Raw genomic sequence first — 27711 nt, 5'->3', positions numbered from 1 at the left:
ACCAATATAGTTTAAACCTTACAATACAGGACACGTAGTTAATGTTGCTTAATGTTTTTACTAACAAACAAACAAAAAACAATACATTTTTTAAAGTATTTCTTCATGTTTGTTCATGTTAAATGCAGTTGATCACTGTTATTTCATGTTAACTCAAAGTGCAATAACTAATGTTAACAAGCACAGAGTTTGATTTGAATGCTGAATATGATTAATAAATGCTGTCCATGTATTGTTCCTTATTTGTTCATTCATATCTATGTGTCCTGTATCGTAATGTTGTATGTTCTAAATGTAGATGCTAATTGCAGTCCTGATAAATGAGGACATATAAGCATCAACAGCTACACTGGTAAAATATTTAACAGTAACCCCTGTAATATACTTACTGAATTGTGTTGAGTTTACAGTGTTTATCCTGCAGCAGAGCAGCAAGATATTTGATGTTTGTGTCTCCGAGTTTATGATTTCTCAGACTCAACTTTCTCAGGAGTAAAGGATCTTTACCAACAAGTCCAGGCACATATTTACAAGCATTTTCTGCATCAGGACTTAAAAACCTGTAAATTAGAAGCAGAGCTGAATGCAGTTTTCTGACCTTATGTGGCTTAATGAAAATTACATATAAAAATTATTTAATCCCATAAATCATGTTTTTAAATCCTAAAATTAACTTATACTGTACACAACATATTGTATCATTGTAATATTTCTATTTTGAATAATGAGCTGGAAAATTGTTCACCTGAGAGTCTTCAATTTATTGTATCGATCCTGCAGTAAGTCAGTGAGCTCCTTCACTCCTGATTGTCCAGGATCATTTCCTATGAGATTCAGCTCTATCAGGTGTGAAGGGTTTGATCTCAGAGCTGAAGCCAGAGCTTTATAACCTTCTTCACTGATACTGCAGTCTGACATTCTAGAGTAAGATAAAAATATTTTATATGCTAAATGTTTACAAACTTCATATTGAAATTTGCTTATTTTAACCAAATTCAAACCTGAGTATCTGCAGTGTGCATTGTGAATTTTCCAACAGAGCAGAGATTTGTGTCACTCCAGAATCTCCTAACTGGTTCCTATTCAGATCCAGCTCTTTTAGCTTTGAGGGGTTTAAATTAAACGCTGAAGCCAGAGCAGCACAACCTGCTTCTCCAATACTGACACCATTCAAACTACAGAAAAAAAAATATCCAATCAATCAAATGCTGCTACTTTTTATTCACTATTGATATACTCTCATATTTATTGTCTATTTAGATTTGCTTACTTCAGCTTTTTCAGTCTACACTGTTGATTCTCAAACAAAGTTGAAAATATTTTCATTCCAGAGTCTCCGAGGTTAGTTTCACTCAAATCCAGGTCTTTCAGATTTGAAGGGTTTAAATTCAAGGCTGTTTTCAGTAAATGGCAGTCTTCTTCTGTTATGTTGTTGCTATTTAGACTGCATAAAGAGAAAACCACATTTCAGTTTTTTTTTTTTTATATGAAGGTATAAACAAATGTTCTTTACTACAATCAGTAATCAAGGATCAATTCAACATTAAACTGCACAAAATGTTATAGTAGAAAAGTTTTATTAGATTACCAAAATGTACTTCAGATTTTTATTATTTAATAATTTATACTTCCTCAAAATTCTACACAAAATGCCCCATAATGTGAAAAAGATCTGTTGAAATTGTTGTAAATTTATTAAAAAATAAAAAACTGAAAAATCACATTTACATAAGTATTGACAGCCTTTGCCGTAAAGCTGTAAATTGAGCCCAGCTACATTCTGTTTCCACTGATCATTCTTGAGATGTTTCAGCAGCTTAATTTAAGTTAATCTGTGGTCAATTCAGTTGATTGGACATGATTTGAAAAGGCATACACCTGTCTAAATAAGGTCCCAGGGTTGACACTGCATGTCTAAGCATGAACCAAGGATGAAGACAAAGGAATTGTCTGTAGAACTCCGGAAGAGGTTTGTTTTGAGGCACAAGGCTGGGGAAGGTTACAGAAAAATTTCTGCTGCTTGGAAAGTTCCAATGTCCTAGTCAGGATAGAGGGAAAGATGAATGCAGCAATGTACAGAGACATCCTAAATGAAAACCTGCTTTAGAGTGCTCTTGACCTCAGACTAGGGTGACGGTTCATCTTCCAGCAGGACAATGACCCAAAGCACACTGCCAAAATGTCAATGGAGTGGCTTCACAAAAACTCGGTGAATATCCATGAGTGGCCCAGCCAGAGCCCAGACCTAAATCCTATTGAACATCTCTGGAGAGATTTAAAAACGGTTGTACACTGTCACTTTCCATCCAACCTGATAGAGCTTGAGAGGCACTGCAAAGAGGGATGGCCAAAAATTCCCAAAGACACGTGTGCCAAGCTTGTGGCATCATATTCAAAAAGACTTGAGGCTTTAATTGCTGCCAAAGGTGCATCAACAAAGTTTTGAGCAAAGTGTGTGAATACTTATGTTAGCTTTTTTATTTTTAATAAATTTGCAACAATTTCAAAAACTCCTTTTTTCACATTGTCATTATGGGGTATTGTGTGTAGAATGTTGTGGAAATAAATTTTTCCACTTTGGAATAAGGCTGTAACCAAAATAAAAATTAATTAATAAATGGAAAAAGTGAAGCGCTTTGAATACTTTCTGGATGCACTGTATGTGACAACTGATAACACAAAAATGCACAATTTAGTAACACAATTATCAAGCTTAAAAGAATTGTCATATTGGTGAGACTTACGTGAGTGTGTTTATTTTACAGTGTTTATCTGCCAATAGAGGAGCAAGTTCCTTCAGTTTTGGGACTAGTTTATGTTTACTCAGATTCAGCTTTCTCAGCAGTAAAGGGTTTTCATTGAGAATATTAGTCAAATCTGTGAAGGCTTTCTGTGCATCAGGACCCAAAAATCTGCAGATGAGAAAATTAATTAATTCACAAAAGCAGGTGTATGATGTATCTTATTGTAGTTGTATTAGTGTGGAATAGTTTGTCCTGAATTCAATGTAATGGAACAGGTATAAAATAAATTAAAATTTCTACAATCTAAAAAAAATATAGATGATATGGGCCTTTTAGGTACTAACATATAGACTATAGGTACTAAAATGTACTTTTAAGGTACCAACATGGATTCTTTAATTACAAACATGTGCCTTTACAAAGCGGAACAATGACAGCTTCCATCCCATTGTTTTCTATGGGTGTATAAAAAATGAAACTAAATGCCATTGTGTATTAATACACAACATCTCACCTCAATTGTAAATTATGGTTTAGCTCCTGCTGAACATCAAGAAGCTCCTTCACTCCTGATTGTCCAGGATCATTTCCTCTGAGATCCAGCTCTATCAGGTGTGAAGGGTCTGATTTCACAGCTGAAGCCAGAGCTTTATAACCATCTTCACTGATACTGCAGTCTGAAAGACTAGAATAAATATTCCATTCTGCTAATTAATGAGATGTTCTACAAATATTAGAGGAAACACATCGTTCCATGTACAAAATTTTGTTTCAAAACAATAACCCAGAAACGTTAAACATTATATCACCTGAGTTTCTCCAGTTTACTGTCCTTCAGTCCATCAGAGAGCAGCTTCACTCCTGAATCCTGCAGATTATTATTGCTCAGGTCAAGATCCTTCAGACTGCTGGAGTCTGATCTGAGAACTGAAGCAAGAGCTGAACAGCTTTCCTCTGTTAGATTACATTTACTGAGCCTGAAAACAAACACCAAGACTGAAGATTTACAGCTGAACCATTAAAACAGTACATCTAGTTAGGGAATCAGCAACCAAAATTCAGCATCGATTTTTATCTGACCAATTGCAACTGGTCTGTTCTGTTTCACCCATAATGTAATTTAAGTCAAATTAAATGTTTTTCTTCCAAGATTTCTTTTTTAAATGTTTGCTACATGAGTAAAAATATATATTCAGAGAGAGAAACATCAGTCACATCGAATGATAATGACAGTTAAACAACACCCTCTAGATACTGACCACACTTTCAACACAGGAGATGCTGAATGAGTCCTAGAATGTCCAGCTACTATCATAACATATATAATATGTCAACAACTCGCTGTGTTTCTGTGAATATAACATTGGCTGCAATATAACAAAGACTAAAAACTTTAAGGGGGTCTGATTACTCTCCGTACCCACAGTATCAACAGTCTCCAAACAACACTTTATATTTTATTTTAACCTTTAATCCAGCGAAGAGCAGCTTTACTCCTGAATGCTGCAGGTTTTTATTGTTCATGTCAAGACTCCTATCTGATCAGATAACTGTTGCCGAAACTGACTTAACTTGTCTGTTAAGTTACAACTAGTTAAACTACAAGGGAAAAATACATTACAGCACTAAGTGCAAGATACACAACACATTTTCATTTACATTGACTGACTTACAGAGCTCTTTTGCAGGTTTTGATGACTGCTGATAGTCTGATGAGACACTCGTCTGATTTCTTGAATTTCTGAAGCTCAAACTCCTCCATCTCCTCATCTGATGTCAACAACACAAAGGTCAAAGCAGACCACTGGCCAGGTGAAAGATCAGCAGATGAAAGACTTCCTTTGCTAAGGTGAGTCTGAATCTCTTTCACCAGAGTTTGGTCGTTCAGTTCATTCAGACAGTAGAACAGGTTGATGGATCTCTCTGGAGAAAGATTCGCTTCAAACTTCTGCTTGATGTACTGAACTATTTCCTCTTTGATCTGGTCATTGTGGTCTTGCTGCTGATCTGCTTTTCTAAAGAAGTACTGAAGTATTTTCCATATGTTCCATGTGTTATTGTGGTCTTGCTGTGTCAACAGACCTCGTAAGAGTCTGCGATTTGTCTGGAGAGACAGACCAAGAAGGAAGCGAAGGAAAAGGTCCAGGTGTCCATTGTCACTCTCAAGTGCCTTGTCCACTGCAGTCTTGAGAAAATCAATCATAGACTCATATCTGTTTCTAGAGTCTTGATCAAACACACTTTTCTTGTTGATGTCAAGAATCAGATGTGCATAAATGGCTGCAATAAACTCTTGAATGCTCAAGTGAACAAAGCAGTACATGGTACCAACAACAATCCCTGTTTCCTCCTTAAAGATCTGGGTACACATGCCTGAGTAAACTGAGGCCTTACAGACGTCAATACCACAGGCTTCCAGGTCTGTTTCATAGAAGATCAGATTGCTGTTTTTCAGATTATCAAATGCCAGTTTCCCCAGTGAAAGGATGGCGTCTTTATCCCAGGACACATCTGGTGTGTTTTCTCCTTCATACTTTCGTCTGCTCTGCTGGACCTGAAAGCGCAGAAAGTGTGTGTACATCTGTGTCAGAGTCTTGGGAGTGTCTTCAGTGTTTGATTCCTGCACTGTTTTGGAGGCGTCATCAGCCTGATTGTGTTTCACATCATTATTTCTCTTCTCCTGTAAAATGTTCTGGAGAACAGTGGCTGAAATCCAGCAGAAGACTGGGATGTGGCACATGATGAAGAGACTCTTTGATTGTTTAACATGATCAAAGATTTTTTTGGCCTGATTCTCATCTGTGAGTCTTTTTCTGAAGTACTCCTCCTTTTGTGCATCATTGAATCCTCGTATCTCTGTCAGCCGCTCGACACAGTCAGGAGGAATCTTACTGGCAGCTGCTGGTCTGCTGGTGATCCAGATAAGAGCAGAAGGAAGCAAATTTCCCTTGATGAGGTTCGTCAGGAGAACATCCAGAGAGGCTGGTGACGAAACATCATGACACGTCTCATTACCAGCAAAGTTCAGAGGAAGACGACATTCATCCAATCCATCAAGGATGAACAGGACTTTGAATCGATTCCTTCTTGTAAGGTTCAGTCCTTCTGTCTCTGGGTAAAACTGAGTTATAAGCTCCATCAAACTGAGTTTTTCTTTCTCCTTTAAGTTCATCTCTCTGAATGGAAGAGGAAATATGAAGCTGATCTCTTGATTTTCTTTTCCTTCAGCCCAATCCAGAACAAACTTTTGCACAGAGACTGATTTCCCGATGCCAGCGACTCCTTTTGTCAGTACAGTTCTGATCTGCTTGTCTTGTTCAGATGCTTCAAACAAACGTCTGCATTCAACCTGTATCTCTTGAGCTTTGTGACGTCTGGAAGTAACTTCAATCTGCCTGACCTCATGTTCAGTATTGACCTGTTCACTGCCACCCTGAGTGATATAGAGATCTGTGTAGATGTTCTTCAGGAGTGTGGAGTCTCCTTGCTGTGCAATTCCTTCAAACACACACTGATACTTCTTCTCTAGGCCACATTTCAGCTGATGGATGAAGGTCAGCTCATCTACACACAGAAGAATATATCTTTAATTTTCAGTGCTCTCTTCAAGATTTTATAATTGACATTACGACAGTGAGTCTTCTCACCTTCTAGAGTATTTGCAGCTTCATCTTGCTTAATTTCTCTTAGGAAGTAGAGTGTGAGATCAAGTGTTGCTTCTCTGATGCTGCATCTGTTTTCATTAAAGTCCTTTACAAGGTATTGTGTGTTTTCTTTTTGTAAGATTTTCTTAAAATTTTCCAACTCTTTCTTCAGAAAGTTGAACATTTTGCTCTCAAGCCCCTACAAGCAAATTAAAAACACAGAACAATTAAAGAGACAGTTCAACCAACACTGAACATTGTCATCTTTTACTCGCTCTTTACTCATTTTTAACCAGTTTGAGTTTCTTAATTCTGTTGAACACAAAAGAAGATTTTTTGATGAAAGTCGATGATTACTGGTTTCCAGCTTTCTTCAATTTATATTTTTTGTGTGTTCAACAACAGTAAGATACTGGTGTTCAAATTAAAAAAAGGTCTGGAGCCTTCGAGGAAGATTAAATAGTAAGTTTTATTATTTCATTTTTGTGTGAACTATCCCTTTAAGCCACACTGCACATCCATACTGATTCAGAACAATATATTCAATAATTAAAAACTTAGTTTAAAATGTTTATTTGCTGTTAATTTTAACAAACAAAAAAATAATTGGAATTGTCTGCTTATATATAGAAAATGGTTTAACTCGTTATTTTATTGGACCAGAGAAGATATTTTCTTGATGATAAGTAACTTTGCCATCCCAATAATTCTGCTAACCCTAATCTAACATAGCTATACTACTCTAATATTCTAATGGGAGTCAGCTAAAACGCTGAATAAGTTTAAGGCTGAAGCCAGAATATGATTGTGCATTGTCTTTTAAATTTAGAAAAGACCACTGCACTGTGCCTTTATGTTGCTAGGCAACCACTATATCATACATAGTCGACTCTTTTCCAACTGCAGGTGCTACTTGTCAGGTGTGTCTGTGTTGTGTCTTGTCCTAGATGTTGTCATCATGTGTTAATGTCATGTGTTTCCTCATGTGCTGTGTTTTTTGTTCCTCGTCCGGTATTGAATTGTCACTCCTCCATGTTCTGCCTGTGTTTCAAGTTCCAGTTGTAAGTGTGATTTTGTACATACTTGTTTTTGTGACAACACCGAGTCTCGTACATCTGTGAGAGAGCCATTGTGACATGCACAGAGCGCAGTGTCAAAAATTCGAAGTCTAGCAGGTGGTAAGATTACATGATTTCATAAGCATAAACTCGCTGCCTTACAATGTCTAATGTGGACTATCAAAATAAAGTGTTTCCAAATAATTTTATAATATTATTCATACTTTAGTTGTAATTATAATTTAGTTATGAACCATTTAATTAGTAAACTAACTACTGTGTTTATTATAAATATTAATTATATGTTGTTTTGTATTATAAATACAAGCACATATGTACATTTCATACCTGAAAGATGCACTGGAGGTCTTGGAAATTATTGCAGCTCCTTTGAGGATGGAGGTCAGATTCTAATGTCATATATTGAAACCTGTGATCAAATAAATAAAATACTGATTTCACTTCTTTAAAAAAAAACTGAAGTCGTATACTGTAACAGTGAGTGTGTGACCAAACTGTAGAAATGTATGAATTACATTTTATTTGATGATGTTTTTGTCTCACTGAAGTCCAGTATGTAGCCTTTTGACTGGTCACTCTTCACAGACACAGAGCTGGACACATGTGAGCCTGATCTTACACTGAAGACACAAAGAACAGAGGAAAACAGACATTTTACTACAGGATCTTCAGCCTAATTAACATCAGTTATTTTTGATAACAGTAATTAAATTTAAGCATTTGTCCCTCTCATCACTATGAAAGAACATTTGCACATTTCAAAGCATGATCCATTTTTCATAGTGAATGTATGTTTTATGTGTATTTTTATCACTAAAATAAAGATCAAGACCAAGTTCAATAAAAGTTGCCAGAAAATGTGTTGATTTCTCCAGTGCAGTAATAACTAACCAGGTTCTAACAGACATTACACTTTACACTGTTAGGGTGGAAACGCAATGTTTTAACAAGTGAAAAACCTTTTGGCTATTTTCCTCTCACTAAAGTTTGTCACGGCACCTTTTAAATTTCACAGAACTGAACACAAGTGAACTGAACTGAAGTCACAAAAATACTTCAGTTTACCATGCATACTCTGGCTTGGGCAGAATAGTAAAATTATTAATGCCTATGTGTTTGTGTGTGTAACATTTGCTAATTATTTTCATTTACTAACCCCTAAATGTCCTTCAGGAAACCATAATACAATACTCTTTAGTTCTATACCTACATTAACTTAGTTTAGCTAAAAACTCTTATTAACGCAAATTTAAGCCCCTTTTAATCTTGAACAAGATAAAATTATTATAATACATTTTGTTTTGTAAAGCATTTGACATGGCAATGTTTAAAGGTTTTGATCTTTAACAGGAACATTCTGGTTTTGGATTCAAGACTTCAGTTTAAGATGGTTCTGTGAACAGCCAGTCTCACCTGTGTTTCTCTGAGAGACTCATCTTAAATGCAGTCTTTTCCCTTACTTATATGACATACTGAGCATCATCAGCTCAAGTTCAACAATCTTTGTGTAGCCGGAGACAATCAGATGCTCATCATGAACTGATCATGATAACGTGTCTCTGAAATGAAGATCAAAACAAATGTAATTATTTTAGTAAGCATGTAAATCCTAATTACAGTCTAATATGCAGACATAAAGATGTGCTTATTTAAAACATTAAAGAAAAGTTATGTGTTATTATTACACGCTGTTTCTTCAACAGCGACATTTAACATTAAAGCAGACCAAATAATCATCATAATTAGCGCATCAACGACTCAAGAACTGGCTCGCCCATTAATGTCTAATGACAAACTTCCGCCTGCGCTCGATCACAACAACACAGTTATTACATCATCACAACACGATCACAACATCATTTTCACAAACACGATCATAACACAATTATCACATGATCATAACAATTTAAACATTATACAACGTTTCTTTAGGCAGCTTGTTCAGTCTGAGTCATGTTGGTAATGAACACCGTGAAAAAGAGAAAATGTGGCAGTATTACACAAAGCTTATTAGAGATTGAAAAATACTTTGCTAAACAATGAAAAGAAAACGTAATTTCGATTTGATACTACTTTATTAACAGCACCAATCAAAAGGAGAGATTAGGCCACACTATACTTTCGCTTACACTTGTTACAAACAGACATATTTAAAAGAAAACAATGAAATACATAAATAAAATAAATAAAATAAAATAAATATGTCATATTTAGCACGACTGGTTTAGCATTCATCGCGTCAAACGGTTTGTCTTTTTTTAAGCGTTTTTTAAGTTAGTCATGTATTTTCTTTTACTATAACGGTACTGCGGCGTTTAAACGACACATTTATATAAAATGCCTCGCTATAAATCAATTGCTAATTACGTCATGCTCACATTGCGCAATTCATTGTTTTTATTTCAAATGCTTCCATTATAACTGTAAACTAAATGAATTGAGGTTATTCTATGTAGGCTAATTATACTTTTTGATAATCAAGATATTAAACATCATTCGCCATGTGCGTGCTCACATGCCCGCCTAAAGATTCGAGTGGTCTGATTTCCAACATGCTTTCGATTTGGCATCATCTATTAAACGATATCCTAATATAGGAGAAAAACATCATCGTTGTGAACTGAAATACATTCCTGAAAAAAAACTCCCATAAAACTGTATTTCGTTTTGAAATAAAAATAAAATAAATAAAAATACTTACAACAGTACGAAGGTCTGAAACAAAAGCGGTGTAGAACAGTTTTTTTCCGTTAGGTATCCTGTCACCTGATCAGATCCATCCTATAAGGTTTAGCGCAATCTTTTTTATGGCAGATTTGTTTATGATTAAGCTGATCGATGACTTTCTTATTTCATATCGTAATAAAACTCAATGAATGTGTACCCAGAACCGTCGCGTCTGTAGAACCCCCTTCCCTCCGAATTTTGCGATTGCGAACCAGTCACTTTCGTTTTCACTTCAAGGCGGCGTGATCGTCCTTTAAGGTGTGTACCTTATATTCAGAATTTTTTTAATCAAGCATTATTTTTGCAAGCAATTTATAATATGCAATCATGCAGTCATTTTCAAGACCGTTCTATTGTTTGCCTACAATACTTTCGGTTTCGTTTAGACTCATACAAACGGTTCATTAAGGCACTATATTAGTGTATAGCCCAAGTACTTCGTGAAACTAAAAACTACTAAAAACTAAAAGCTTGTTATATATATATATATATATATATATATATATATATATATATATATATATATATATATATATATATATATATATATAAACAAACATTTTTTTTCTCCAAAATGTCTTAAAAGGACCGGTTAAAAAATCTAGTTTTAATAACTGCATATTTATGTTTTACCGTTAGATGGCAGAAGAGTGATTCATATAAAAGTCTTTGTTTTGAACTAAAAAAAAAGGACTATCTTATAAGTATTTGTACCGACCTCATAGACAGCCAAGCATCCATGCTGCAAACATATGGAATTCAGAAGGGATCACAAGCTCAATTTTCTATGAATTGTCTATTCAAATGGCAAAAAAATAAAAAAAAATGGGGAAAAAAATAATACCAAGAGGAAAGTGGGGAACAACCACAATTTGTCTTTGTAAATGCATCAAGTTTAGTAAAAAAACAACAACGACTGCTTAATTTTCGACAATATCACAAATGCAACCACTAATGTCAATATTTGAGTAGGTAGCAAGTCATTTTATATGTTTTCATGCAGTCTTGAACGCCTTGAAGAGAAAGATACATGTGGTTTGTAGCCTTTTGGGGTCCCATACCAAAATAATATAGTCCACACTTTCTAAAACCATCACAGAAAAATATTTTATATATTATAATTTGTGATAAATACATAGGCTATATTCATAAATTCTCTATTTAAAAAACTATTTATTTAAAATGATCCGAATCAACACAATTCTTGATTCTCTTTAGTCAACTTAATTGTTTAATTTTCAATCCACTTAAATTTGCAAAAACAATTAAGGTTTACTTGATTGATTTGTGCTGGGACAACATGAAGGACTTGTGTGGAACCCAGCATTTTTTACAGTATACCACTCTCCTCACCACATTGTAAAAAATTAAACAATTAAAAAAAATTTCCTTGACCTTTACTTGTTTTATGTCGGTTCTTTAATGCTTTTGTGATTGTATTGGCCAAACATTGATCCAACTTTTTTGTGGATCCATTGTTTAAATGAAACAAAAATATACACGCATTCACTTACAAGCAGACTGAGTTAGCATGAAATAAAAATACAATATGGTAAAAACAGCTTGGACAAATCTGAAGAACGAATTAAAAAATAATTGTCATACTAAATTGTTAAGGTTCAAACACATATCAAATGAAAATTATGAACAAACAAGCACACATTTATAATTAATTTAAATTTACTTTAATTGCAAATGCCAACAAATTTTGTGTTCAACATTTTTTATTTGGGCCTCAGAACACAACCCGTCACATAATCCATTCTGACCAACAGGACAATAAAATGGATTTGGCCAAAAGTTGTTTATTAGGAGTTTACTTCACTGGCTACAAATGGCTTTACAAGGGGAAAACAAATCAATTTGCTGTTGATCATAATGGATTATGCAACACCTCTTTCTTACACAAGACAAACCCTAATAAAAGTTCACATTGCTTTTTTTTACTGGTGTCATTTTTGATTATCCAGCCATTACAGACACTTCCCACACAAATAAGCTTTTATAGACCATTTCAATGTAGTCATGTCATTGGCCCATGAACATTTCCTGCTTGTTATCAAACTACTTCATGTAACAAGGCAATTCAGTCATAACTTAATATCAAAACAGCTAACATAACATTTTTTATCAATATGTGTCTCTTTTTGGATTCTCAGAAGCTGTAGAAATTAAAAATGTAAAACAGGAAACACATCGGGACCATTGTTTTTGTTTACATCCCTCAAAATGGTCTCTTTTGTATGAATTTTCAGGCACTTCAGCAAGTAATGCCCAATAACATTTTCATCACATGCATTTAGGGCGATGCGGTGGTGCAGTGAGTAGCAAGATTGCCTCACAGCAAGAAGGTCGCTGGTTCAAGCCTCGGCTAGGTCAGCTGGCATTTCTGTGTGGAGTTTGCAAGGTTCTCCCCGTGTTTGCGTCAGTTTCCGCCAGGTGCTCCGGTTTCCCCCACAAGTCCAAAGACATGCGCTATAGGTGAATTGGGTAAACTAAATTATCCATAGTGTGTGTGTGTGTGTGTGTGTGTGTGTGTGTGTGTGTGTGTGTGTGTGTGAATGAATGTGTATGGATGTTTCCCAGTGATGGGTTGCAGCTGAAAGAGCATTCGCTGCGTAAAACATATGCTGGATAAGTTGGCGGTTCATTCCGCTGTGGCGACCCCAAATTAAATAAGGTAATAAGCCGAAATGAAAATGAATGAATGATCGCATTTAGGCTGCATTTCCATTTTTGTAAATGTATAAGTTTCGCTATGCCGTCTCTTGGAGTACAAAACACAAACTTTTGAAAACTGTCCAAAACACCTCCCCAGCTGGGTCTTCTGAAATATTGTGTATCATTTGTTGATAATTTATGCCCTTCTTATACATCCATTATCCTTTTGCTAGACGACAAGAACAGCTATCAGCAAGATAAATATATTTATATATATATATATATATATATATATATATATATATATATATATATATATATATATATATATATACACACACACACACACGTTACTGGGCCCTATGAATGTCCAACTTATATTTAACTGAAACGTAAAAAATTGTGAAAATTGCTCATTTTATAAAACATTTCATTTTTTAAGAATCCATATGTATTTATTAATTTGACTTGTTTATTGGTGCATATATAGGCTATAATTGAACTCATACAATAGGCCTACCTTGGACAGCTGCAAGCCGTCTGGCTTGACTGACCTGCAGTTATTTTCACGTTGTTCAAAGAGTCAAGAGGGGTCTGGATGCTACGGAACCCCGAAGGGACGTAGTGGAGGAGAAAAAAAATTGGCTGGGTGAAAAAAAAAATAATAATGGGTGAAAGAAAAAAAATGAGTGGGAGGAAAATATATATATTTCTAAGTTTTTGCGTTCCCTCGCAAAGTTTTGCATTATCTTGAAAGTGAATACTAAGAAACTAAGAAAGTGGGATAGAATGGTAAAAAATGGGAGAACTTAGGCAAAAACAGGAGGGTTTACGTGAGTGAAGTGAACAGGAAGTGTTTGTGGAGAAACAGTTTTGCGAGAGAACGCAAATCATCTTTGCGAGGGAACGCAAAACTTTGCGAGAGAACGCAAAAACTTAGAAATATATATTTTCCTCCCACCCACTTTTTTCTTTCACCCATTATTATTATTTTTTTTCACCCAGCCAATTTTTTTCTCCTCCACTACGTCCCTTCCGGGATTCCGTAAAATGCAGACCTGGTGCAGTGCAATCTAAGTTGCATCCAATGCTTTTAATGCGCTCACCTAACCCCACCCCTAACCCTACACGTTACCATGATGTCACTCGCTCCATTGAGTGCAATGCATTGTGTCTGACATTGCATTGCTGAGTGATGCAATCTCTGCTTGCACCATAAAGGCTGCATCCAGATACGATCGAGTTCATATAGGATGCGTTGCGGACATCGATGATGTTAAGCGTGTCTTTATTTGATGCGCAGCAGGAAAATTAAAATCTTTCAGCAGTGCATGTATTGCTTTTGGGAAAGTTCTCTTCCGGATTAGAGCGAGTTATTGTGCTACCAAATGCAACGCTGCGTGCAATAAACATTCAGTCAGGCGATGTTACCCAGCAAATAGAGTGGAGGAACTATGATGTCAATTTGTATGCAAAATCCTGGAAGCGAGTTAGCATTTTAGCAGTTCCGGTTCCCTTGTCCCAAAGTCAGTGGGTTTTTTCAATGGGGTTTCAGTAAAATCGCTTAAATAAGGTTCGTGGCAAACAAAAACTCAAAATACTTTCACGTTTTGTTCTACGACATAAAACACATCAGTTACAGCACACTCTTGAATTTTTAAAATCGGTAATGCTTCTTTAAAAAGACGGTTGCTACCAAGTTGCTAAATGGGACTACAGGTGGTGTGGGGACATTATACGTCATCGAGCTGAACTGGTCTGGTCTGCTTGCGTTAGGGATTTGGATTTGTTTGTGATTTTTGGTATTTTCATGAATAGTATAATATAGTTTGTAGTATTATTCTAATTGGGAATTCAGATTGTGTGTAGATAATTCCTTTACTTGTAAAGGCTGTCGAGACAGATTCATTTGTTAATTATTTATTTTAATAAACAATATTATGAAGATACTGCTCACCAGTGCAGCCTGTCTCTCTCCTGCTCTCAGTAATGCAAACGTATGAATGAATGTGTAAAGATAGCTGGTTCTCACTCACAATAACCATGGACTACACTTCTGCCTTTGATGGACTACATATTCATACATGCACTCCGGTCACACTCACACATGCTTCCTCTAGACTGATTACTCGCACCACCTGAGGATTGTCAGAGACTGATTGCACACACTATTTAAGCTCACACTCACCCATTCAGTTTGCAGAGTCTTTTTTTTACTGTAAGTAGCACTACAACAAGTTTCCTAGTCTTGTTATCCTGTGTACCGACCTTAGCCTTGTTAGCATCCTTGTCTTTGTCTGCCGCCTGCCTTTTGACCTTTCGCCTGTTACTGATTACGATTTTGGACTGCCTTCACATATTCACAGAATTCTGGTATCCTCAATGCAATGCAAAAATTACACTTAGCAGGTACGCAACAATTTTTAATTTCCTGACTCCCGCTTTTATAGGCAGCTGATATTAACAGGTGGAGTTTAGTGGGATTCGTCACTTGTCAATCATTCTCCAGTCCTCCATTGGCCGCACCCCTACACATATCCTTTTTTTTTCTACAAATTCTCTGCACAACGTTAAAAGCATAAAATTTCTGCACAAATTCTGTGTTTAGTTTCAACACATCTCTGCTCACAAGAAGTTAAGCTGCAGAGCTTAAGTTAATTTTGGACAATCAGGCTTTTGCATTAATATCAGCTTCATTTGTATGCAAGGCATATCACACTCAAGAGAACAAGTTTGGTTACTGTTTCACCTTAAGCAATACAAATACAATTTTTTAATGAAAAGAAGAAAAAAAAAGAAAACAAATATTCCTTTTTCCTACAGAACACAATATGCTGAACATTTGTGCATCAGCAACAGACACGTATAGCAAGCAGAATATAAAATATAATACAGTAATAAAGATATGCTAAAAATGAAATTTAAGAGCACCTACTTTTAAATGGAAATTTATCGTTCTTCTACTTTTGAAACATTTAAGTATTGTACTTAAAAATGTATATTAATAATTAAAAATAGTGTAATGAAAATAGATTAAACTTAACTCATATCTGACTCCAATTTTAGTATGAGGTGGTTTAGAATTAGAACATTAATATATTTATCCTCGTTTTATCTGACTCCAATTATAAATCATTGATAAGATTATTTTGTTTCCTTTCACATTATTTTAGATTATGATTGAATATTCTTTTGATTTGTTATTATACCTTATTCTCATTTACTCAGATTCCTATAACATCTCGAGTCTTGCACCGGCTGGGTATACAATCTGTTAATACAAGCTTGTCAGTCTTGCTCATTAAACAGAGGCGATTAACCACTCTCCTAAAAAGGCAGAACACTACTTAACTCAATTTAGGAGATTTTTATGTGGTCCCCATAGATCTGCTATCTACTAAATCAGACAAAGTATTTTAATATTAATCGTACAGGATTATAAGTTTGTAGATGAAGGCCTAAATACCTACATTTAGATTGGTTTCAACAATATTTTGTTGTTCTAAATAGAAAACCCATAGTTGGCCTTTTACAGTCTAAGTATACTTGAATTAATGCCAATTTGTTAGTCGGATCTGTCTCTGTCTGATTGACACTGTCTCTTCTCCTGATTTAACATTTATCATCACATTCTAATCCTACATTTTACCACAGTATTGAGTATCTTCTGTGGATCCTCAACTGATGTTCACTGATCCTGTCACTGATCTTCAAAGCTGACTATTATATACAAGATCCAGAGTCATCAGGCCGCTGATCCTCTATTCTGAAGGTGAAACCAGAAGAGAAAACAGTCAATGTTCAGTGAAACAGTACAGATTCATTTCTACTACATCTCAATTACTGCCTTTTTGGTAAACAAATTCATAATAAATTCCTGTAATCAGAACAATTATTAACTTGATATTCTCCTGCACAGATACTGTATTTCTAAAACACCAATTGTGTTTTAAATCGAATACATTTAAAGCAGTAATGGTGTTCATGTGTTTAAGCCTGTGACTGCTGAGAAACACAAGCTGATGTCTGAACACTTTCTGTGATTAATGTTATTTTAATAAAGCAGCTGTTGCTGGATAAAGCTCTGACTCGCAGCTCTTCTGCTCTTTCCTCCTTTCTCTTCATCTATTGCAGACACTGCACACTTTGTGCTCATCAAATAAAGCTTGATGATCATTTGATCATTTCCTCTCAGACTCATCTGAAAGATTTGTTCACATCTCAGAGAAAAATGAAGATCTTTAATATCAGTGTTGTTTACTGACCTCAGTTTACAGTTTGAGTCTCGCATCACATCAATGAGCTTCTGCTTTGAGTCTCCAATGTGATTGTCTTTCAGATCAAGCTCTTTTAAAAACTGCAGAACTTTTGTGTTCATCAAACACTGAGTTAAAGATGAAGTATCTGAGATGCCACAGCCACACAGTCTAGAAAAAGACAAATTGAAAGGAAGAAATCATTTTTCATTTCATCACAGGTTTAACAAGTGAAAGTCATTTGTGGAGAGTCTCAGTCCTGCAGAGCTCATGCTGCTCCACAGGTTTTCAATTACATTTAGAAATTGTTAATTCTAGTCAGATATTGGACATCAGTGATCTCTTAAACCAGTACTAGTGTTATAGCTGCTGCTGCTACTATTATTTACTGCTAACATCAGTTTATTTTATATCTTAGTTTCAGAGTTTGACAGCCATCAACAATGATGAAAGATCTACTGCTGTTGTGGTTGTTATTTATTATTATTATTATTATTATTATTATTATTATTATTATTATTATTATTATTTGGGTTACTTCATTGCTAAAGCACATATTCACATAGTGTTTTATTTAGCATAAACATTGAAATTAAAATTATTATCCGGTATACACTCTTCTGAATGTATATAAAGGCAACATCAGCACTAAACACTCATCTGATTCTGTATCATTAGAAAAATGAAGAAATTTGTAAAAATATTATAAAAGCTGAAATTCACTGTGAGATATAAAAGAGAAAATATGAAGTGTTTTGATTTAAACTGTTTAATTGAGTAAATGTTTCTCACCTCAGTGTCTCCAGTTTACAGTGTGAATCCTTCAGTACATCACATAAGAGATTCACTCCTGTGTTTCTTATTTGATTCCCACTGAGGTTCAGTTCTCTCAGGTGTGATGGGTTTGAGTTCAGAGCTGAAGTCAGGATCTCACACTGTTCCTCTGTAATACTGCAATGACTCAGACTGAAGACAGAAAGAGAAAAGACAATGACTGAGATCCACATTAAGTTCACGTGTGAGTAAAACATGCAGTCACTAAAGTCATGGAAATGTAAAATGAATGAACAATCCAACAGTGCAGTGTTTGAGGACACGAGTTATTAAGCAAGTCTAGAGTCTAGAGTTCTTTGTAGTGAAGAACATTTATTTTGCCAGCTACACACCAACATAAAAAGCTTAATGATTTTATGATTGTCAGTCATTTAAATATAAAGTTTTTTTTTTTGTTTTAGAGAATTAAACCGTATTACCACATATTTTTATATTATTTTATTCTAATTAATATAAAGTGCAATAACACTGTTACAGTCTAGTATAAATGTAGATCTGTCAGAATAATCTTGATTACTCTGTTTTAGTCATTTTCTACTTTTATTCTGGTTTTGCAGTGAAAACTTTTCATATTTAAACATTTAGAATCATTTTATAGCAAGAAAGTTTATAAATGATGTGACTGACTGTTTTTGTTGTCTTAATATAATTAAACCTATTAATCTCTCAGTATCTGCTGTAAAGTATAATGATACTAACTCTAGTTTCTCCAGCTTGAATTGTGGCTTCATCAGTAAATCACTGAGGTTTTTCACTGCAGAGTCTCCTAGATTACTCCAGCTGAGGTTCAGTTCTCTCAGGTGTGATTGGTTTGATTTCAGAGCTGAAATCAGGATCTCACACTGTTCCTCTGTAATACTGTAATAACTCAGACTGAAGACAGAAAGAGAAAAGACAATGACATAAAACTACATTAGGTTCATGTTTGAGTAAAATACAAAACTGTTAAAGGTATAATCACTAATAGAGCAGCAAAACCATGAAAACATAATATAAGAGCAAACCAAGAGAGCAGGATTTGAGGACATAAGCTATAATCCAAGTCTAGAGTTTCCTGTTTTGTAAGTTTTTTAAAACACAGTACTTGCCAGCTACACTCCAACATAAAAAAATAAAATACTTCTGATTTTATGATTGCAAATAACTAACTTTAGTATCTTCAGTCTAAATTGAGGCTTCATCAGTAAATCACTGAGGTTTTTCACTCCAGAGTCTCCTAGTTTATTCCAGCTGAGGTTCAGTTCTCTCAGGTGTGATGGGTTTGATTTCAGAGCTGAAGTCAGGATCACACACTGATCCTCTGTAATACTGCATCTCCACAGACTGAAGACAGAAAGAGAAAAGACAATGCCATAAAACTAGATTAGGTTCATGTGTGAGTAAAATACAAAACTGTTAAAGGTATAATCACTAATAGAGCAGCAAAATCATAAAAACATAATATAATAGAGCAAACCAAGAGAGCATGATTTGAGGACATAAGCTATAATCCAAGTCTAGAGTTTCCTGTTTTGTAAGTTTTTTAAAAACATTACTTGCCAGCTACACTATAACATAAAAATAAAATACTTCTGATTTTATGATTGCAAATAATGAAAACATACACAAATAAACAGGAAGAATTGTGTAGTTTATAGATGCTTTGATTTATGTTGTCTGAGAATAAATAATCTTTAATCTCTCAGTATCTGCTGTACAGTATAATGATACTAACTCTAGTTTCTTCAGCTTGAATTGTGGCTTCATCAGTAAATCACTGAGGTTTTTCACTGCAGAGTCTCCTAGATTATTCCAGCCGAGGTTCAGTTCTTTTAGGTGTGATGGGTTTGATTTCAGAGCTGAAGTCAGGATCTCACACTGTTCCTCTGTAATACTGCAATAACTCAGACTGAAGACAGAAAGAGAAAAGACAATGACATAAAACTACATTAGGTTCATGTGTGAGTAAAATACAGAACTGTTAAAGGTATAATGTCACGATTGTGGATCTGTCTGCTCTTCTAAGATGTGTCTGCCTATGTGTGATTGTTTATGTGTGCGCGTGGGGCATGTATGTCTTAGAGTGGCTGCACTTGTCTCTGTGTGGGAGTCGCATGTCTGTCAGTTGTGTTTACATGTCATCAGCTGGGCGGTCCCGTGATCGCTGTCTCTGGCTCATGTCGTCGCTTAGCACAGCTCAGCTGATAATCAGCGCACCACAGGTTTAGCGCATTTACTGAGTCTATAAATGTTCAGCGTTCCTGTCTCACTTTGTCAGTTTGTTGTTCTCACGGTGTTCTGTGTCCTGTCAGGCTCTCGATGTTGAATCGCTGGTGGTGAGTGAGCTGATCAGTTTTGCCTATGGAGTTTTGATCCTCTCTGTTGATGACTTCATTGGACTTTGATCTTCTCTGTTGACGGCTGCTCGCATCTGTTACCTGCTCTAGCTCTGTTTTTGTGTCTGTCTGATCCTTTGTGTCACTCACCTGTTACCACCAGCCTTCGATCTACCAGCTCTTGTGTTTATCCAAATAAACGGTTACTTGCAATTGGGTCTCCTTGTCTTCTCGTGACATAAATCACTAATAGATCAGCAAAATCATGAAAACATAAGATAATAGAGCAAACCAAGAGAGCAGGATTTGAGGACATAAACTATAATCCAAGTCTAGAATTTCCTGTTTTCTGAGTATTATTTTGAGTAAAACACATTACTTGCCAGCTACACTCCAACATGAAAGTAAAATACTTCTGATTTTATGATTGCAAATAATGAAAACATACACAAATAAACAGGAAGAATGTGTAGTTTATAAATGCTTTGATTTATGCTGTCTGAGAATAAATAATCTTTAATCTCTCAGTATTTGCTGTACAGTATAATGATACTAACTGTAGTTTCTCCAGCTTGAATTGAGGCTTCATCAGTAAATCACTGAGGTTTTTCACTCCAGAGTCTCCTAGATTATTCCAGCCGAGGTTCAGTTCTCTGAGGTGTGATGGGTTTGATTTCAGAGCTGAAGTCAGGATCTCACACTGATCCTCTGTAATACTGCAACACCACAGACTGAAGACAGAAAGAGAAAAGACAATGACATAAAACTACATTAAGTTCATGTGTGAGTAAAATACAAAACTGTTAAAGGTATAATCACTAATAGAGCAGCAAAATCATGAAAACAAAATAAAATAGAGCAAACCAAGAGAGCAGGATTTGAGGACATAAACTATAATCCAAGTCTAGAGTTTCCTGTTTTCTGAGTATTATTTTGAGTAAAACACATTACTTGCCAGCTACACTCCAACATGAAAGTAAAATACTTCTGATTTTATGATTGCAAATAATGAAAACATACACAAATAAAGAGGAAGAATGTGTAGTTTATAAATGCTTTGTTTATGTTGTCTGAGAATAAATAATCTTTAATCTCCCAGTATCTGCTGTACAGTATAATGACACTAACTTTAGTATCTTCAGCTTGAATTGTGGCTTCATCAGTAAATCACTGAGGTTTTTCACTGCAGAGTCTCCTAGTTTATTCTCACTGAGGTTCAGATCTCTCAGGTGTGATGGGTTTGATTTCAGAGCTGAAGTCAGGATCTCACACTGTTCCTCTGTAATACTGCATTTATACAGACTGAAGACAGAAAGAGAAAAGACAATGACATAAAACTACATTAAGTTCATGTGTGAGTAAAATACAAAACTGTTAAAGGTATAATCACTAACAGAGCAGCAAAATCATGAAAACAAAATAAAATAGAGCAAACCAAGAGAGCAGGATTTGAGGACATAAGCTATAATCCAGGTCTAGAGTTTCCTGTTTTGTAAGTTTTTTTTAAAACACATTACTTGCCAGCTACACTCCAACATAAAAAACAAAAATACTTCTGATTTTATGATTGCAAAGAACTAACTTTAGTATCTCCAGCTTGATTTGAGGCTTCATCAGTAAATCACTGAGGTTTTTCACTGCAGAGTCTCCTAGTTTATTCTCACTGAGGCTCAGGCTTCTCAGGTTTGTTGGGTTTGATTTTAGAGCTGAAGTCAGGATCTCACACTGTTCCTCTGTAATACTGCAATTACACAGACTGAAGACAGAAAGAGAAAAGACAATGACTGAGGTCTGTGATGGTAAACGTGATCTGTAATGACAAACATGAGTTCAACAAAGATGCACATACATACACCATACCTATGGCCAGATAAAAAAGCCACACAGCACTATAATTGTATAATATTGTTCGTTTAGTCTTAGATCAGACATGAAAGTAAATGCTATGCACATTTTGGTTCTCACAAACAACAAAACCTTTTAAAAACCAACATACAACCATGACAAAATGTGGCACATTTCGTCCAGATTTGTAAATGATCTTTTGTCATTTAGAGTGTTTTCTTGGCTGTTTTTTCAGGAAATGATGAACTGTCAGAATTTGAAATGTTTTAATTTGTTGTGATTGACACTGAAATATTATCCACTACTGTAAGATTACCATTGAAAGTTTAGCTAAATGTGTAATACTTACTTGAGTGTGCTGAGTTTACAGTGTTTGTCTTGCAGTAGAGCAGACAGTTGGTTCACTCGTGTGTCTCCTAGTTCACAATACCTTAGAACCAGGTGGTTTTGGAGTAACAGGTTTTTACCCACAATTCCAGTCACAAATTGACAGGCTTTGTCAGCAGCAGGATTTAAAAACCTGCAGACAGAGATGATCGAACAGGAGTCAGATCTATTTATGATATAGCAGAACACCAGCACATCTACTGACTGTGTTTACAATTTATCATCGATGCAGCAAAAGTATCAAAACTAGTGCTGGGCAATAGGGTTGGGGAAGGTTGATCTAATGTGAAATATCGCGATGGAGTCTCGCGAAGTGTCTAAAGAGCGAGGAGGGATCCGGGGGGTGAGAAGAGTGCGGGACTTATTTGAGGACTGGGAGGGAGACGCGCGATTTCTGGGAGATTATCACTTGTTTTGATGGCATTGTCTATCAGCCCAACCCTACTAGGCAATGATTTAAACTGTTAATCATGATTAAATCACATGACTTTTCTGTTAAATTGTATTGTTTTATGCAAAATTTAACAATGAATTAAAAAGTAGTGTAATAATTTTAAAGGTTCTTGGAATATGAATAGAAGAGCACTAAAATTAACTTTTAACGAAACATTTGGCTGTGTGTGTTTAGAGCCAGTGAGCAATCAACCTTTAAAGGGCACCTATGGTGAAAAATCTACTTTTCAAGCTGTTTGAACAGAAGTGTGTAGGTAGGCGACGCAGTGGCGCAGTGGGTAGCACGTTCGCCTCACAGCAAAAAGGTTGCTGGTTCGACTCTCAGCTCAGTTGGCGTTTCTGTGTGGAGTTTGCATGTTCTCCCTGCGTTCGCGTGGGTTTCCTCCGGGTACTCCGGTTTCCCCCACAGTCCAAAGACATGCGGTGCAGGTGATTTGGGTAGACTAAATTGTCCGTAGTCCGTAGATGGGTTGCGGCTGGAAGGGCATCGGCTGCGTAAAAACTTGCTGGATAAGTTGGCAGTTCATTCCGCTGTGGCGACCCCGGATTAATAAAGGGACTAAGCCGACAAGAAAATGAATGAATGAATGAATGAATGAATGTGTGTAGGCATAGTGTATAGACCATCATGTTGGGGTGATATAAACACACACAGTCCTTTTTTTTCATTTTAACAGCATAAAAACGGTGGACCAATTGGAGCGGTTTTCAAACCGACCGCAACTTGATGTAGGAGTGTGGTCCCCCCGCTCACCGAATTGATTGACAGGCGCGTCACCATATCCTCAGTTTGTTGATTCGCGTCCGCCATTTTCAGCGTGTGAGTTAAAGGGATATCACTAAAGGAACACCCTTGCTCTATTTTTAGATGTGAGGCTCATTGTGCTCAACACAAGATCAATATTCTCCACATGATCACTCTAATCGGAATTATTTGTACCTATAGGTAGGTTTGCAAACATGTTTACTTTTCATTGCGTCTAACTTAAACTTCAGCTGTTCGCATTTCTTGCGTTCACAGAAGCTCCCTGTGATCTTAACTAGGTGCAGCTGTAAAGTGCCTGCGCGTTACCTCGTATGCGCATCTCTCCATTGGAAATAAAATAATAAACTTGCCTGCAGGTCACACACCAGAAGCGCCGTCGCGCCACGCAGCACCATGCATTTTAATCCTAAACATGGGTTTCTATCAGGGTACACACACCGGCGCTTCAAGTCAGTGGCTGTCTGCGGCGCCCAGCCACGATTCGGGACACTTCATGTTTCTGCCTCACCACCTGAATAGTTTCATTTTAAATAACATGTGAATGTGCATGTCTGAGTGTGCCGTGTCGCGGCTCTGGTACCTCAATCAAAGTTAATTCAGTGTGCATGGTTATTAGTCTCGGTGCACAAGCTCTGCACTTTAAACTAGCACACAGTTGGCTGTAAAACTATGCAAAGACACAAATGATTGTGTACTCTCTGCTTGGTCTGTGTCCGAGTCAGCTGAATGCTGATCCCCTCACTCATGTTGGCTCTCTCTGTCTGCCTGTCTGTTGCAGACACAGAGCGGGCGAGCTCTTGGCTCCGCCCCCTTGTTACATTGGGCGGCAAGTTGAAACTAATTTTCATGTGAAGCAACACACCCCTAAAACAGCAAGCTGTGTACACCCCCCCAAAATGACACATTATAACACATTAAAATAAAAACATCTGAATTGTGTTTTGAACTGAACCTAAACTGGCAGTCAAAAAAAACTATAATATTAATATTAAATCATAAAAATGGGTAAACTATGTGCCCTTTAAAATGATAATAATACAAAATAAAACTGCATTAACAGGTGATAAAATAATTGTCTGCTTTAACTAAATATGGTAACATGATAAAACGTCCAGTCCTAATCAAAACACAAACTGATCCTTAAAACTTCTGCTGTGTTAAAACATTTATTTTATCACAAGATTTTGTGAAACAAAAATTTTTTTTTGATCTCCCACATCTTACTTTATTATTTCCTTCAGTCTCACCTCAGTGTCTTCAGTGTACAGTGTGGATCCTGCAGTAAGTCAGTGAGCTCCTTCACTCCTGATTGTCCAGGATCATTTCCTCTGAGATCCAGCTCTATCAGGTGTGAAGGGTTTGATCTCAGAGCTGAAGCCAGAGCTTTATAACCTTCTTCACTGATACTGCAGTCTGAAAGACTAGAGGAAAGTGATAAATACATTTTAATAATCAAAAATAAAAGTTAGATCACAATTACTGAGGTAAAATTAAACATCAACAATGGAAATACACAACTGAACCATATTAAAGCAAGAAATAGAGCTTACGAGTGATGCAGCAATGAGAATACAGCATACAACTTTTAATACACTTTGTTAATTCTATGGTCTGTTAAATTGGCAGAAAAGTGTGCAATAAGATAATTTAATGCACAGGTAGATTCAGTCAGTTTTGATCAGTTCAAAATAAATGCACTTCACTCATTAGCAGTAGTAACTTAGTGAAGGTTGTCAGAGACTTCATTCATTAGTGTAATCTCAAAGACACTGACACATGCTTCACTAGGGAGCTTATGCAGATAAACCAGCTGCAAACATGATTAAAATAATTGGAATGAGGTAGATAACACATGTTACTCTCAGCTATTGAATATGCTGGTGTCAATCTCTCTCTGTCTGTGACTGATCCAAAGTGTGGAAGAAGAAGTCTCATAACTGACAAAAATGTGTAAATATTGTGGTGCAGAGAGCAATTTAAGTTGTCTTTAACAGTTGAAATCAGAGTTAAATGTAATCAATGGTTTGATGCAATTCTAAATGCTCTTAATGTTGGGTGGTTAATTTGCCTTTTGCTTCATGGATTAAAATTCTTTAACCCAGGGGTTCTCAAACTTTTTTCACCAAGTACCACCTCAAAAAAAAATTGTCTCTCCAAGTACCACCGTAATCACCAGTATTGACAAAGTAGCGTAGTTGGCCAAATTAAGCAGCTACAGCACTGCACAGTTTGAAAAGGAGGCAGAGTCATCTTCATTCAACGAAATTATACTCCATTCAAAATATGACCGAGAGTAACAAGAAAATACAGTCATTTTTCAAAATAAAAGTTTTTCAAAATAAATGATCGTTCAGATTCAGATCATAAATTAGACGGAAATAATTAATGATTTTTAGTTCAACCCGGTACCAACTGATCTATAGACTGGTGCCGGTCTGTGGCCCGAGGGTTTGAGAACACTGCTCTAGCAAGTATCTGCTCTGCAAGCACCACGTACCTAGTTTTGCGCCAATTGAATTGATTTTTAGCAGCTGATGACGCGATGCAGTAAAGTAAACATTTTACGCACAGCGCTTTCATCGTAGGCTTTAGAGAGCAGCCAAAAGCTGATCACATTGGTGTTATTGTATGCATCAAATTCATTACTCAGTGATTCCTCCGTGTACCAATAGAAGTAAGCCCACGTACCACTAGTGGTACACGTACCACAGTTTGAGAACCACTGCTTTAACCTATTTTAAACTGTCGATTATCTGTTACTTGTAACCTTTTAGTTCTCGTCTAGTTTTATTCTACAGTTTTAAATCCTCAAGTAATACTGCAGTTTTCTAGGTCAAGAATAAAAAGACAAAGTTACATTCAGTTGAGGAAGCAGATGTTCTTATGCAAGTCACTTTTAAAGATTCAAATAAGGATTTGTGACATTTTTAATAATTTCCCATCATTAGACAATCCTTTCAGGATTTCACAGAAAAAAAATCAGATTTTTTGAGACTTAAATTAACAAATTTAGCAAATTTTGTGGCATTTCATTTTTTGTTTTGCAGTGAAAATATACACTTTTTAATTCTTATTTTTTTGACCACGAGAAACACTGTGATTTATATAAAATGAAAATACAGAAAGAAACAGAGAGAAACTAGACTTTACTCCTAAAGCTGCTTTATCACATTTTAAAATGAAACCAACTGTTTCAATAGAATCCATCCTTGTTGTTTGACACTTATTTGAACACGTTGCTGGACATGATGCAGAGCATGCAGGCTTAAAGTATGTGTGTGTATGTGCGAGAGAGAAAGGGCTACGCACATAACAACAGGATGCATATACAATATCATTTATAGAATACAAAATGTAGAAGTTTAGCGAGTGATACAACTCACATGGTCTACTCAAACAAACTTTGTATGCATATTTATTTATGTTATTTATTACACAGAGCACGCACCAGATGAGAAGTGTGCATTAATCTAACAATTTGAGACTTTGCACACAAGACTTCACAAATACTATAATGTTTTTATTGTAAAACTGTGCAGATGGCTCTCTGTGGTATAGTTGAAATTTTTAACAGTGTCCAGATAGTCTAAAATATCTAGGAAATCTATGGCAATTTTAAAAAATGCAAACTCCACAAAACTGTGCAACATTTGCTTGATTTTGCTCAGCATATTTCAGAAAAATGCTCCTGCTTTACTAATATTTTAATGTACTGCCATATAAAACAGTACATACTGCAAAATCATTTTAAGAATATTAGAGATTTAAATCAAAGTTTGTCAATTATTACACAATTTACCTCAGTTTTTCTAACTCGCACTGAATATTCTTCAGTCCAGAGCAGAGCAGCTTCACTCCTGAATCCTGCAGATTATTATTGCTCATGTTCAGCTCTTTCAGATTGTTTTCTGATCTGAGAACTGCAGACAGAGCTGAACAGCTTTTGTCTGTTAACTTACAATCATTTAACCTACAAGAGAAAAACACAACAACATAATTA

The 27711-nt window shown here is 35.8% G+C and overlaps 2 protein-coding genes across 8 annotated transcripts in view; one reads left to right on the top strand and one right to left on the bottom strand.

Moving 5' to 3' along the window:
- Positions 1-27711, top strand: part of LOC147838394 (uncharacterized) — a 900722-nt gene that overhangs the window by 430001 nt on the left and 443010 nt on the right. The gene's annotated exons all lie outside the window — the stretch shown is intronic.
- The window catches only part of LOC147838404 (NACHT, LRR and PYD domains-containing protein 3-like), a 42962-nt gene that overhangs the window by 4016 nt on the left and 11235 nt on the right, over positions 1-27711 (bottom strand). For 4 of the 7 annotated variants that reach the window (XM_087303337.1, XM_087303339.1, XM_087303340.1 and 1 more), the window contains exons 8-19: positions 27511-27681; positions 24959-25132; positions 22455-22625; positions 21843-22016; positions 21389-21562; positions 20818-20991; positions 19660-19833; positions 19095-19268; positions 18645-18818; positions 17904-18077; positions 17121-17282; positions 15266-16621 (exon numbers count right to left, since the gene is read on the bottom strand). In XM_087303337.1, the coding sequence (XP_087159463.1) occupies positions 16579-16621; positions 17121-17282; positions 17904-18077; positions 18645-18818; positions 19095-19268; positions 19660-19833; positions 20818-20991; positions 21389-21562; positions 21843-22016; positions 22455-22625; positions 24959-25132; positions 27511-27681 (1939 nt within the window). In that variant the 3' untranslated portion in view covers positions 15266-16578. Of the gene's footprint in view, positions 1-389; positions 561-741; positions 920-1001; positions 1176-1270; positions 1445-2744; positions 2913-3258; positions 3430-3553; positions 3722-4417; positions 6309-6391; positions 6588-7794; positions 7877-7982; positions 8088-8880; positions 9027-10168; positions 10575-15265; positions 16622-17120; positions 17283-17903; positions 18078-18644; positions 18819-19094; positions 19269-19659; positions 19834-20817; positions 20992-21388; positions 21563-21842; positions 22017-22454; positions 22626-24958; positions 25133-27510; positions 27682-27711 lie in introns of those variants that run through there. The other 3 variants (XM_088651631.1, XM_087303352.1, XM_087303353.1) reach the window with 3 other exon arrangements.

Source organism: Danio rerio, chromosome 22 (genome assembly GCF_052040795.2).
Source record: "Danio rerio strain M-AB ecotype USA chromosome 22, GRCz13ab, whole genome shotgun sequence".
Lineage (NCBI taxonomy): Eukaryota > Metazoa > Chordata > Actinopteri > Cypriniformes > Danionidae > Danio > Danio rerio.
Note: the sequence above shows the minus strand (reverse complement) of the source record. Positions and strands in the feature narration are given on the sequence as shown.